General features: G+C 24.5%; 5 protein-coding genes across 5 annotated transcripts in view; 3 read left to right on the forward strand and 2 right to left on the reverse strand.

Annotated features, from left to right (window-relative positions):
• Positions 1–246: 246 nt before the first annotated feature.
• On the forward strand, positions 247–3259 carry Phum_PHUM245520 (pkd1l2, putative; the record flags this gene model as incomplete). The annotated part of the gene is made up of 10 exons (XM_002426230.1): positions 247–332; positions 508–646; positions 749–960; positions 1028–1239; positions 1334–1647; positions 1726–1830; positions 1920–1978; positions 2205–2309; positions 2608–2697; positions 2992–3259. 10 exons carry the CDS (start codon positions 247–249, stop codon positions 3257–3259), a joined length of 1590 nt encoding a protein of 529 aa, XP_002426275.1.
• A 501-nt stretch (positions 3260–3760) lies between these two features.
• Positions 3761–4748, reverse strand: Phum_PHUM245530 (uncharacterized protein; the record flags this gene model as incomplete). The annotated part of the gene is made up of 4 exons (XM_002426231.1): positions 3761–3914; positions 4013–4120; positions 4229–4437; positions 4572–4748. The coding sequence occupies 4 exons, from the start codon at positions 4746–4748 to the stop codon at positions 3761–3763; spliced, it is 648 nt and encodes a 215-aa protein (XP_002426276.1).
• A 371-nt stretch (positions 4749–5119) lies between these two features.
• Positions 5120–5722, forward strand: Phum_PHUM245540 (uncharacterized protein; the record flags this gene model as incomplete). Its single annotated transcript, XM_002426232.1, has 4 exons — positions 5120–5135; positions 5212–5291; positions 5383–5555; positions 5626–5722. The coding sequence occupies 4 exons, from the start codon at positions 5120–5122 to the stop codon at positions 5720–5722; spliced, it is 366 nt and encodes a 121-aa protein (XP_002426277.1).
• Positions 5723–7052: 1330 nt separating this feature from the next.
• Positions 7053–7607, forward strand: Phum_PHUM245550 (uncharacterized protein; the record flags this gene model as incomplete). Its single annotated transcript, XM_002426233.1, has 3 exons — positions 7053–7163; positions 7234–7427; positions 7493–7607. 3 exons carry the CDS (start codon positions 7053–7055, stop codon positions 7605–7607), a joined length of 420 nt encoding a protein of 139 aa, XP_002426278.1.
• A 507-nt stretch (positions 7608–8114) lies between these two features.
• The window catches only part of Phum_PHUM245560 (uncharacterized protein), a gene marked incomplete at both ends in the record, with an annotated part of 5701 nt that continues 1872 nt past the window's right edge, over positions 8115–11943 (reverse strand). The window contains 7 exons of the mRNA XM_002426234.1: positions 8115–8371; positions 8449–8671; positions 8885–9076; positions 10260–10517; positions 10657–10867; positions 10967–11151; positions 11360–11714. Of these exons, the coding sequence (XP_002426279.1) occupies positions 8115–8371; positions 8449–8671; positions 8885–9076; positions 10260–10517; positions 10657–10867; positions 10967–11151; positions 11360–11714 (1681 nt within the window). The remainder of the gene's footprint in view (positions 8372–8448; positions 8672–8884; positions 9077–10259; positions 10518–10656; positions 10868–10966; positions 11152–11359; positions 11715–11943) is intronic.

Below are 11943 nucleotides of genomic sequence, written 5' to 3' on the forward strand. Positions count from 1 at the left end.
AATTGGCAACGCTTTTGTTTTCTCACTTAAATTTTATATTATTTAATTCTAGATCGACAGCATCCATTAATTGATTCGGATTTTATTGGATTAAGAAAAGAAGGAAGATATTGGTTTCCTCATTCTTGTAAATACATCGGATGGTAATTATTTTTATTTTAAAATATTTAAATTTAATAAAATTAAAAAGAAATTAAAAAAAAAAAAAAAAATTATATTTTTAGGTTACTCGTTATAAGCGTAACTATGGCATCCAGCGTGATTCTCATTCGTTATGGCATGTCTTTTGGAATGATAAAATCATATTTATGGCTGACAGGAATACTGACATCGTTTTTTCTCGGCTTTTTTATATTTACTCCGTTTCGTATTGCAGTTATAATAATAATAGATTCAATTTTTTTTAAGGTAACAGCTTTAATACTTAAAAAAAAGTCACACTATATTATAAATATATTTTTTAAGTAATAAACATATGTATGTAATTTTTTTTTTTTTTTTTCAGAGGAGGCCTACACTTGATTATAGAAGAGTTTATTCATTATATCTTTTTAATCCGGAAAACCCGCAAAAATTGCATGATGTAAAAAAAAACAGAAAAGTCAATAGAAACCTTTACAGACCTACTCCTCTTTGGAGATTAGTGGTAAAATATACATGAATTTTTTTTTCAAAAATAAACATTTAAATTTGTGTATTGTCATTTGTTAAAATAAAACTAAAATAGATTTTGTTGTTGTTGTTACAGGATCGGTTGGATGATGTTAAATATAATATTGAAGTTCGTAATTTGTCGGCCGACCTTTTAGTATACATGATATTTATGTTGATAGTTTGTTATTTGGTTTTATATAATAGAGCTGCCACGGGGTATTTTAGTTACGACGTTACAAAAAACTTGGTGGTTCACTCATACTATACAAATTCTTTGCCTTTTACAAAAATCAAGACCTATAACTCGTGAGTAAAAAAAAAAACTTGAAACTTATTTAAATAATTAACTTGATTATATTCACGTAATATTCAGATTAGTGGTTTATTTAAAAGAATCTCTTCTCCCTGCGTTATTGATAAATCATACCCAACGTGAAAAACTTGAAAGAGATAATATGAGTCCCAGTGACTATGAAAGTTATGGTTATTCAAATAATACAACCGTGTTTCAAAGAAGTTGGACAATGGATCCAGCAATAAAACTAATAGGAATTCCAAGATTGAGACAATTAAGAGCAACCACCGGTTTGTTTTTTATAATTGACTTTTCTTTTTTTTTTGCTACCATAAAACTCGATCATCATTTATTTTCCTTTATATTCTATACGTAAAAAAATAGAAACTTGCACTGAATCAAAATATATAAAAAGTAGAAACAAAAAATGTGCTCAAGAATTAACAATGTTCAATCAAGAAAAAGGAAATTTTACTATTAGATGGGCTTTATTTCCTAAAAAAGATTTAAATGATTTAAAAGTATCTCCATGGTATTATCAAACGGGATTAGAAACGTATACTCTTCCGATTTTTTCACAATTTTCATATTATTCAAGTGGTGGATATGTATTAAATTTAGCCAAAAATTTCAACGATTCTCAATTAATAATAGATTACATGCATAATCTTCAATGGATCGACATACAAACGAGAGTGGTAAACAAAAAAAATTTTTTTTTTTTTTTTTCTTTTGGTTTACATTATTTTATAAATTTTTTTTTTACATTTCTTTAGATTTTTATTGAATTTACAACGTATTGTGTGAATACAAATATTTTCGTTGTGGTTACTTTAATTGTGGAAAAATCAGCGACTGGATATTTAATACCTAGTTATCAGGTTTTTATCATTTTTTATTTAACTATTGTAATTAAAAAAAAAAAGAAACTAAATGTTAAAATTTTTTTTTTTTTTTTGTTACATTTCAGATAGATCCATGCGTTTTTTTATTTACAGATCGTAATTTCGAAATTATTTATCTTTTTATGTCAGTTTTATTTCTATTACTTATTTTTTGTCTTTTATGTCGAGAAGGTGTTCGAGTGTACAGAACCTCAATAAAAGTTTATTTAAAAAAGTATAATAATAATTTTCAAAAAGTATTTAATAATAATAATAATTTTTTGTAAATTAATTGTTTTTTTTTTTTTTTTTTTTGTCGACAGGACTTTTGCTGTATTAAATTTATTCATTATTTTTTGTGGATTATTTAGTGTGGTATCGATTTTTTTGAGGAGTCATTACGTTAATAATTTAGTTGAAATATTAGATAAATCAAGCAATAATGTTTTTGTTAGTTTTATTTATGCCGCTGCTTGGTACAAATGGACCAGTTACGCCGAAGCAGCATTGGTAAAAAAAAAAAAAAAAACATAATGATTTATTAATTAATTTTTTTTCAAATTAATATAAAAAAATTATTATTTTTCAGGTTTGTTTGGCTTCATTCAAATTATTTCGTCTTTTATCTTATAGAGTTATGTTTTTTAGAATTTATTCGGCTTTAACTCATTGTTACCGTCATATTGGATTTTTATTGGACTTCGTTTTTATTTTAACATTTTCATTTACTTCGTTTTTTTTTTTAACATTAATTACATACGATTTCGAATTTAGCAATTATTTCCTTGCCATGTCTTCAATTATTGGACGTTCCGTTGCATTAGATGATACATTTGATTTTCAATTGTTTTTCCTTTGTCCTTGGTTTGTAACGGTTGTTTATTTTTTCTTTTTCGTCAGCCTTATAACAATTATGTTAATTAATATTTTCATAGCGATCGTACTTTTTTTTTATCAAATAGTCAATGAAAAACCGTTAATTAATAAATACAGCATAACTAAATATTTAAAATATATAGTTACGAAAAATAAACAAAGTGATATTTATCATTTGAAAAATCATTTCACTTTCCATTCGGATGATCGTACTACAAAAAAAAGTAATATAATTGATAATAAAATAAAAAGAAAATGGATAATGAAAAAAGGGGATTTTAGTAAAATATACACGGGACATAGAACAAGTTTTTTTGTTAAGCAAAAAACTATTAACTTTTCAAAATATTACCTATTTACAATACTCACTGAAACGGCAATTAAAAATTTATTTTTCGCTTTATATTATCAAAACGAAGAAGAAAAAAAAATATTAAGGGAAAAAGCTTTAACTGCATTGTTTTTAAATGTCGTAAGAATTCCAAAACATTGTTTGATTGGTAAAGATACTGAATACTTTTTAATTGGTAATAATAATTTGTTTAAATGATGAGTTTTTTTTTTTTTTTTAAATTTTTATTTTTAATTTAAATTAAATTTTTTTTTATTAAAATAATAAAGCCAAAAAAAAAGAACAAGGAGCACTTTCAAAGGCTAAAATAGAATTTATGAAACAAATAATTGATAATTTTGTCGTAAGCAAACATTGGTCTCAGATAAAAGCAAGAGAGAGTTTAAATATATATTTCAACCTGGCAAGCAATATAAAAAAATTGGATGCAAATTTAACAAGATTAGTTGAAAAAAGGAAAAAAGCTATGCTATTGAAATATGGCGAAAAAATTAATATTAATAAATAAACAAATTCATTTATTGTAATTTTATTTAATAAATTTATTGACGATTGTTTGTATAAAAAATTTATTTTGAATGAGAGCCCTTTTCCGGCATGCAAATCGGAAAATTCACATATGATTGATTTTCAAATATATAATAAATAATTATTTTTTTTAAAAAAATGTGTAATTTAAATAAGTTATAAATATTAACTTCAATATTTGCCTACATTTAATCCTAATTGCAATAAACTAACAGGACACGGAAATAATTTGTTACAATTTTCATTATTTTCTCCTGCTTTTTGAGCCAATCCGTAAAAATCTGATGTGATTTCATTATTAGTTGAAAATGTTTTCGTTGTATACCTGAAATTGCAATTTATTAATTGATTTTGTTTTAAAGTTATTTAATTACACATAAAGTAATTAAAGTTAATAATAATAATAATTATTATATGTCTTACGTAAAAATAATGCGTAAAATTTCTTCTAAAATTCCTTCACGAGATGTTATTTTTTGAGCAGTTTCGCAAATTGTTTTTAAAACGCAACTTTTCCCATCGAAACCTGATCTGTATGAACAAAAAAAAAACAAAATGTTCAGCAATTTGAGAAAAAAAGGTTCTAAACATTATAAATTGTTTTCCCCTTTTATTTATCATATATTATTTACTTCCTACCTATCTATAAGCTTTTCCATTCGAACAAAAAGGTCTCTTTTTTGCCTGTGAATCATATATTCATGTTTTATGTAATGTTGTTGATGATGATGATGATGTTTAGTGTGTATCGTTTCATTTGGAAGATCGTATGATAAAGCCCAGGCTATTCCGCTTGTAAATATGGCTCCAGCTCCAGTCAATGCTGTTGGTGAAACGCATGCGGCTACCTTCAAATTAAATTTAAAATAAGTTATATCAATTATAAAGTCAATATGTCAAATTATAATTATTTAGGATATTAAAAAAACTCAAGTCGTATTCAAAAGTAATGAGAATACATTAATACATGACGAATACTTACGGAAAGAGTGCTGCCTTCTGGAAAAACAACATATCTTCGTTTTCTAGATAAAATTAAGGATCCAGGTTCTTCTTTTTCATTATATTCGTTATTCGATGATGAAGTCAAACTTAATCCACCTGATTTTGTAATAATAAAAACCAAACTAAAACTAACGTAAAAAAAAAATTTTTCCATTTAAAATATTCTTGTAAAATATGTACAAAAGTTATTGAAGAGACTGAAATTTGTTTAACATGAAATTAATTTGAGGTTCGTTTTAAATCGTGATTATTTAATTTGAATTTTTTTTTTTTTTACCGTTATTACAAATCTAACGTTCTTTTTTTTTTTTTTTTTTTCCTTTCGTAATTTATGTCAAATATTTGACTTTTTTATTAATAATTTTTTATTAAATACGAATAAAAAAAATTTTTATTTCCGTTAAATAAATATAGATATTGAAAATAATTTATGACAGAAATATAATGATCTGCTGGAAGTTAAATGAAACAAAAATGAATTTTTTTTTACTTTTTATGTACAAAATTATTTTATTAAATTTTACAATGGGATTTGAAAATGGTAAAAAAAAAAAAAATTTATTTTTTAAATTTTGTCTTTATTTTGTTTTTTTATTTATAATATTATTTAATTGTAGATTTTGAATTTTTTGATAAAAAAAATTATGAAAGATTAAAAAGAAGTTTTCTGTCATATTCACCAAATAGCGTTTTTCAAGTAAGTTAAAATTTTTTTTTCTCGTTGTTTAATTTTAAAGAAAATTAAGGAGGAAGAAAGGGAGGAAATTATGTTTTTAATTTTGTTCCAGATAACCGCTGGATTATCCGCTGAAAGTGACATAAAAAATAATGTGGCAGGTGTTATATTAGCACTTCAACATAATTCTAATTTACCTCTTGGTGATACAAAACAATTTAATTCACAATCTCGTAATGATAAACAATTTTCATTATTTAAATTTTTACTTAATGGATTTTATAGGTAAATAATTTACATATCAATGAGAAAAATATAAAATTAATTTATTTATTTAAATTTATTTTGTGTTAAGGTATGATGATGGACGTCATGATGAAATTTCCGCTTGCCTTAAACAAATTTTATGCGAAATAACATCCGAAACTTTTTTAAAACCACATAAAAAATAAGTTTTTCTTTAGTATATATTATTTAAATTAATAATATATTATATAAATAATATATATTATTAAATATCATTTTAAGTTATTTTATATGTCATTTATTGTTTATTAATTTGAAAGGGGCAAAAAATACATAAAAAGAGTATATTGAAAAATTTTTATATGTTTATTTAAAAAATCATTCAATAATTAAAGATTAAGAAAATGTTACTTTTATAAATAAATAAATTATTTTTAAACAATTTTGGTCAAATAATCCGTTAGAGTCAAAGAACAAGATGGATAAATAATTTTACAATCGACATTATTTTCTTTTCCCAATCTTTCGGCCGTATGATAATCCATATCCGTTCTTGAAGATGGCATTTCATCCGTGGACGAAGGCCTAAAAATACTTTTATTATTATTATTATGTACTAAAAGACAAAATATATTGTATTAAAATTAAATAATTAATAAACTCACAATAAAAAAACTTGTAATATTTGTCCGATTAAATTAGAAGCTTTAAATGGTATTTTAGATGCTTCACATATACTCCGAAGCATGCATTCTTTTCCTCCCCCACCAAAACTATATTTAATTATTATTATTATTATTGATTAAATAATGGAAAAATTTAAATAAAAATTTTAAGGTTAAATACCTTTCAGCTGCATATTCAAATATTTTATAATAATCGTATCTTGTCGCTTTTTTATCCAGAGAACGTTTTTGAAATTCAATGTACGGTTGAGTATAGTCAGATGCATTTACGGGTAGCAAATATTTAGCCTTTACTACCCATCCCATAGTTATGGCATGGTTTTGCAATGGTATGGGTACTCCCGTACCTATAATCAACTATAAAAATTTTTTTTTATTATATATATTTTAATAAGATGTAAAAATTTATTTATACGAAAATTCAAGTTAAAAATGTGACAAAAAAAAAACTCACTTGAACTTTACTACCTGGATTTGGATACGTGAGGAGATACCTTTTCTTCCTGTTTTTAATTTTTTTTTCATTCGAATCCTGAATTATTATTACACATAAAAATAATAAAATATAACTTGTAAAAATTTTCATGATTTACAAAAAAAAAAAAAACAAAATAAAACAAAAAGAAAGGAACTGATTAATGATTATTGATTTTAAATATAAACTTTGTAAAAAGTCCTCTTATTACAAATCTAATTATTAACCGTTAAAAAAAAGCAATAATTTGGTCTAACAATACTAATTAATAAATAAATAAATAATTATTGAATTATTTTTCCGTTAGTTATACTTTTAAAAATCTTATTTACACTTTGATTTTTGTTCATGTTGTAGAGACAAAAAAAAAAAAAAATGGAAATAAAATTAACAGTGATAACTTTATTTTTTTCAATTATTCACGGAAAAGAAATTATTTCTAGAGAAAAAAGAAATGTTCTTTTTCCTTCCGGAAGTGCCATGGGGGTATGTATTACTAAATATTGTTTTTTGTTTTTTCCAGAATAAATATTAATACTGATCACTGAATTTACAGATTTATCTTGCCTTGGCATTACCTGTAGATCTTCCTCAATACGAGATTTCAATGTCTTTTAATTACGAAGCTAATTATATTCTACCATCAAATGCTACAGAACTTGCATTGGGTCCATATCATACAGAAATTAGAAAAGCTCGAGCAGTAACAAGAAAAAAACTTTATACATACATTGAAGAAATAATGTTGCAGTAAGTTTTCTTTTTTTTTTTTACTCAAAAATTTTCTCCCCACAAAAGTTAATTTAATTTTTTAGCCGAGGATTTTTTGGAAAACCCTGTTTATTAAGAACCATATGTGAAACGCAAATGAATCCAATTTACGGCCACAATGGACTCGTTGGCGACATCATTCATTTAATGTTTACGTAAGTAAAACAAAAAAAGAAGAAAATTTTTTTTTTTTTTCTGATTTGTACATTTAAAATTTTCTAACTAGGCCTTCGTCCACGTCGTCTGAAAATATATCATCAGAATATTTAGAGGCGGAAAAAGCTGGACTTGTTGGAAATAAAAATTGTGCAGAATCGTATCCGAGTTGTCCGTTTGACATATACGATTTATTTTCCGAATGGAAAACTGAAACGTTATTTTAATTTTTTTTTTAATTAACCTACCGGAAAAAAAAAACAAACAAATGAAAAAAATTTTAAAAAATGAATTGTATATATTTAATAGAAATTAAAAATAAATTTTTTTTTTTTTGTATAGAAAAAAAATCAAATTTAAAAATAACAAAATTTCTACTTAGTATTCATATATATACATATATATATATATATATTTTTTTTTTTCATTCAATTATCCACATTCGTAATTGATGCGCAAATGAAGATGTGAAATTTAAAATTTATTTTTCATTAAATATAAACATCAATATCATAAATCCATATTTGCATAATGATACTTTTCTCTTTTGTCAAAATGATAACGTAATTTTGCGTTGTTTTTGCAAACTTTAGACATTGCACTTTTCCTATATCTCATATCATTTTCATATCCAATATTTGAATTAGCAATCGGTCCTGTATGATTTGCCCAAACTGGTGGGTTATTCGAACCTGAATACGGCCAAGAATGCGAAGGTATCGGCCTAATTGAAAGTGGAACTTCTCGAGAATTTTCGTGAATACCTGCTGAAACGAATAATAATTTTTTTTTTTTTTTTTAATTTCAGGTTAAAAATTAGGCATTTTAAATAATAAAAACGTACCTTTAATACCTCCTTCCATGTGATAAGTTTCCGACGCTCTATTTGTTATATCGTTATTTGTTTCAAAATTTTTTTCCAATGTTTTTTCTATTGGCTCATCTGATTTTTTATCAATAATTTGATTGTTGTTGTTAGAAATTTTATTATTATTATTATTATTATTATTATTATTATTATTATTATTATTGCTCGATGAATTTCCCCCTGAATTTCTTTTAACATTCTACAAAAGAAATAATAATAATTTTTCAATATCCAAGTTTAAAATAATTATTAAAAAAAAAAAGTAAAGTACCTGAACTGGTAAATTGTTACTTTTACTGTTAGGATTATTATTAATATTATTGTTATTATTAATATTACTATTATTAATATTATTAATATTATTAATATTATTATTATTAGAAATATTATTAGAAATATTAAAATTCATAACACTGGCTTGGGAATTCTGTAAAATGTGGTTTTCTCTAGAATTCATATTAAATGCATTCATTTGAACAAGTCCTTTAAATTTTTTTGTATTTGAGTTGTTTTCAAAATTTCCAATTGTTTGCTTCCCATAAAGTCCATATTTTGCCTCATCTTCAGGTCTTAACGTTCTATTTTTTTTTAAGCAAAGATATATCTGGGAAAAAAAATACAAAAAAAAATTAAATTAAACACTTTTACTCCGAGAAAAATTATTTTTTACAATACTATAATTACAAATACATATTTTATGTTCCTTATTATTTTGTGGTTGAGCAGCAGTTTAATAAAACGCTAAATAAAGTAAATTTTTGAAAACAATAAAAACTTATCGTTACAACATTTCCATGTTTTTAATAACAACATTTATTTAAAAATTAGTGTTGTATATATTGCCTAAAACTTTTTATAATAATATTATTATTTTATTTGCGATAATTAATAATAAAAATAAATAAATTTATCAACATTGTCATTGTCATTGTAAGAAAAAGAAAATTTTTTTAAAAATTCAACGTCGAATTTTCTTTGCCAAGTTTAAAGTTAATCTTTTCAATTCTATTAAGATCAAAGTTTTGTTTTTTCACAAAAAAATTATTATTAATATTACTAATAATTTTAATTAAAATCAAAAAAAGTTCCATAAATCCATAGCTTTTTAGAGAGAAAAAGCTTTTTTTTTATAGTTTCCCGCAGAAATTCACTATTGTTTTCTCTTGTTTAAATATTAAATACTTCTATATTATGTTTTTAGCATGGTTTTTTTTACCATTTTTAATTTATTATCATTATTATTATTCATTTAATTTCATTTTCTGTAGTGAAAAGAATACATTAGTTTGAAACGAATGATGTGAAGCGATTTCAATTTGATTTTTAAAAGTTACCAAACGACGAATAAGTGGAAATTGCAAATAATAATTCATTAAGTAAAATAATTTACTTAATCTGTATTAGATCAAAAACTTTTATATACTTAATGTCGTAATGTTTGGCTTTAATATTTCCTTTTAAAAAATACTCTGAAGTATTAAAAATACTCTGACGACAATCTCGTTATGAAAAAATATAATATTGAAATAAAACATTGCACAAAATAAGGCATGAGTTGGCAAAAAAAAAGTCAACCCCCCCCCCCATCTTCCTTTTCTTTGGCAGAAAATAATTCGGACTTAAATATAAATTTAACATATATTCTTATTTTTAAAAATTACATTATAAAAAGAGTAAACATTAAATAAAGTTTTCTTTCATCTTGACTACTTACTCCCAAAGGGAGAAGGGGAAAACTATTCTCTTCAGTAATAGTTTTAATACCTATAAAAGTGATAGCGACACACCTGCTCAATAAGTCCATAGCTTCTGATAAGAAAATCTCTTTGTTTGAGCTGGTGCTGCCTTTCAATCTCATCTGACTCAACTATGGGTACCGGGTCAAAAGAACTTGAATGAATTTTTTTAGTCACAATATTGTCTTTTGTTTTTCTCATATGTAATTTTTTTGAGGATTTTATTTTTCCAATTGGCGATTCTGGGCGTAGTTTTTCCAATATTAATTTTCCACCATTTCTCCTTAAAGCTTCTTGTTTGGCTTTAATCTTAATAATAAAAAAATTCTTTTAATTGAAACCAATCATATTTTATTGTCTTACAATGGAAATGAAAAATATTTTTTTTTTTTTAGTCGCATAATGATAAATTCATATTTATAATAATTTTTTAAAAATGATTTCTTACCATACTTTCTTCACGTTGCACTCTGCTAGCCTCTTCTCTCGCCCTGGACGCCGCCGTGTCTTGAAATAAAGAACTCAAATTTTGATTGAAAAATTTGTCGTAATTTTCCGATCCATGACTAGGATAAATTTTTCTAAAATTTCCTTTGTGTTTTTCTTCCCAGTCTGTTTGCATTTGTAAAGGATTTCTTGTAGGAGTTGTTCCAACATCACTAAAAAAAAAAAAAAAAAAAAATTTTTTGACTCGCGTAATCGTGAAATATAAATAATTAGTTTTCTTTTTTCGTAAAAAAATCAAAAAATTTTATAACCTGTTGTTTTGTTCCTTATATATTCCTTGTAAAAGCCTTTCTCGAATTCTTCTTCTGTCTTCTTCCATTATTTTTCTTTTATCGCATTGCTGCAGATTCAATATTTCAAATGTATCCCTGAGTAATCCTTCTTTTATATCCTTGTCTATTTGTGAATCGCAATGAAAACTAGGAGAATGATTTACCTGTAAAAATATTCTTATTGTAAATTATCTACTTTTATTTAAATATTTTATTAAATAAAAGAAAAATTTAACGTTAATACATAATATGTAAACATATTTTAAATTGATTATTTCAGTATATAATGGAATATTGTAGGGATAACTTTAGCTCATTCCTAATTACGTTGTTTATAATTTAATTTTAGTAATAATGGACTTTTTTGTTTACCTCTAAAACATAGGGCTTTAGATTTTGGTCTAGGAGTATGTCAAAGCCGAGTAATTCAAAACAGGCGTAAGTATAATCGTGGGTGGGAAAACAAGTATGGTAGCTGTGTTTTAACATTGGATGTGCTGCTATTATCGTTTTAATAATAACATCGTCCGTACTAGCCCAAATATCTTCTAAATTGTAATCTTTTGATTCAAACCATTTGTTTAGCGTCGATATTTTTCTCTTACTTCCTAATTCATCGTCAACCACATAAGTGCGGCTGTGTTTATTTACGGCATAGTTTGTCAAATGCATATAAACGTTTGTTGTGTTGTGCCCAGTTGGCTCTCTGTATCGGCTTGTGGCAAATCTAACGTAAAGGGAAACAAATTAACATTGCTAATAGTTTATTTCATCAAACACGCGCACGTATTAAGTGTTGTTAGGAAAAAAGTAAAATAATGAAATGTTTTTCATCTCATTTAAAAATTGAAAATTTTGGTAATTAAATGCAAAGGGTCGGCAAAAAGTTATTCATTAAAAATACAAATTTAGCTGAAAATTAGTAAATTTTTGGAGAAGCTGTTTGGAATCAAGAA

Source organism: Pediculus humanus, genomic scaffold (assembly GCF_000006295.1).
Source record: "Pediculus humanus corporis 1103172107613 genomic scaffold, whole genome shotgun sequence".
Taxonomy (NCBI): Eukaryota; Metazoa; Arthropoda; class Insecta; order Psocodea; family Pediculidae; genus Pediculus; species Pediculus humanus.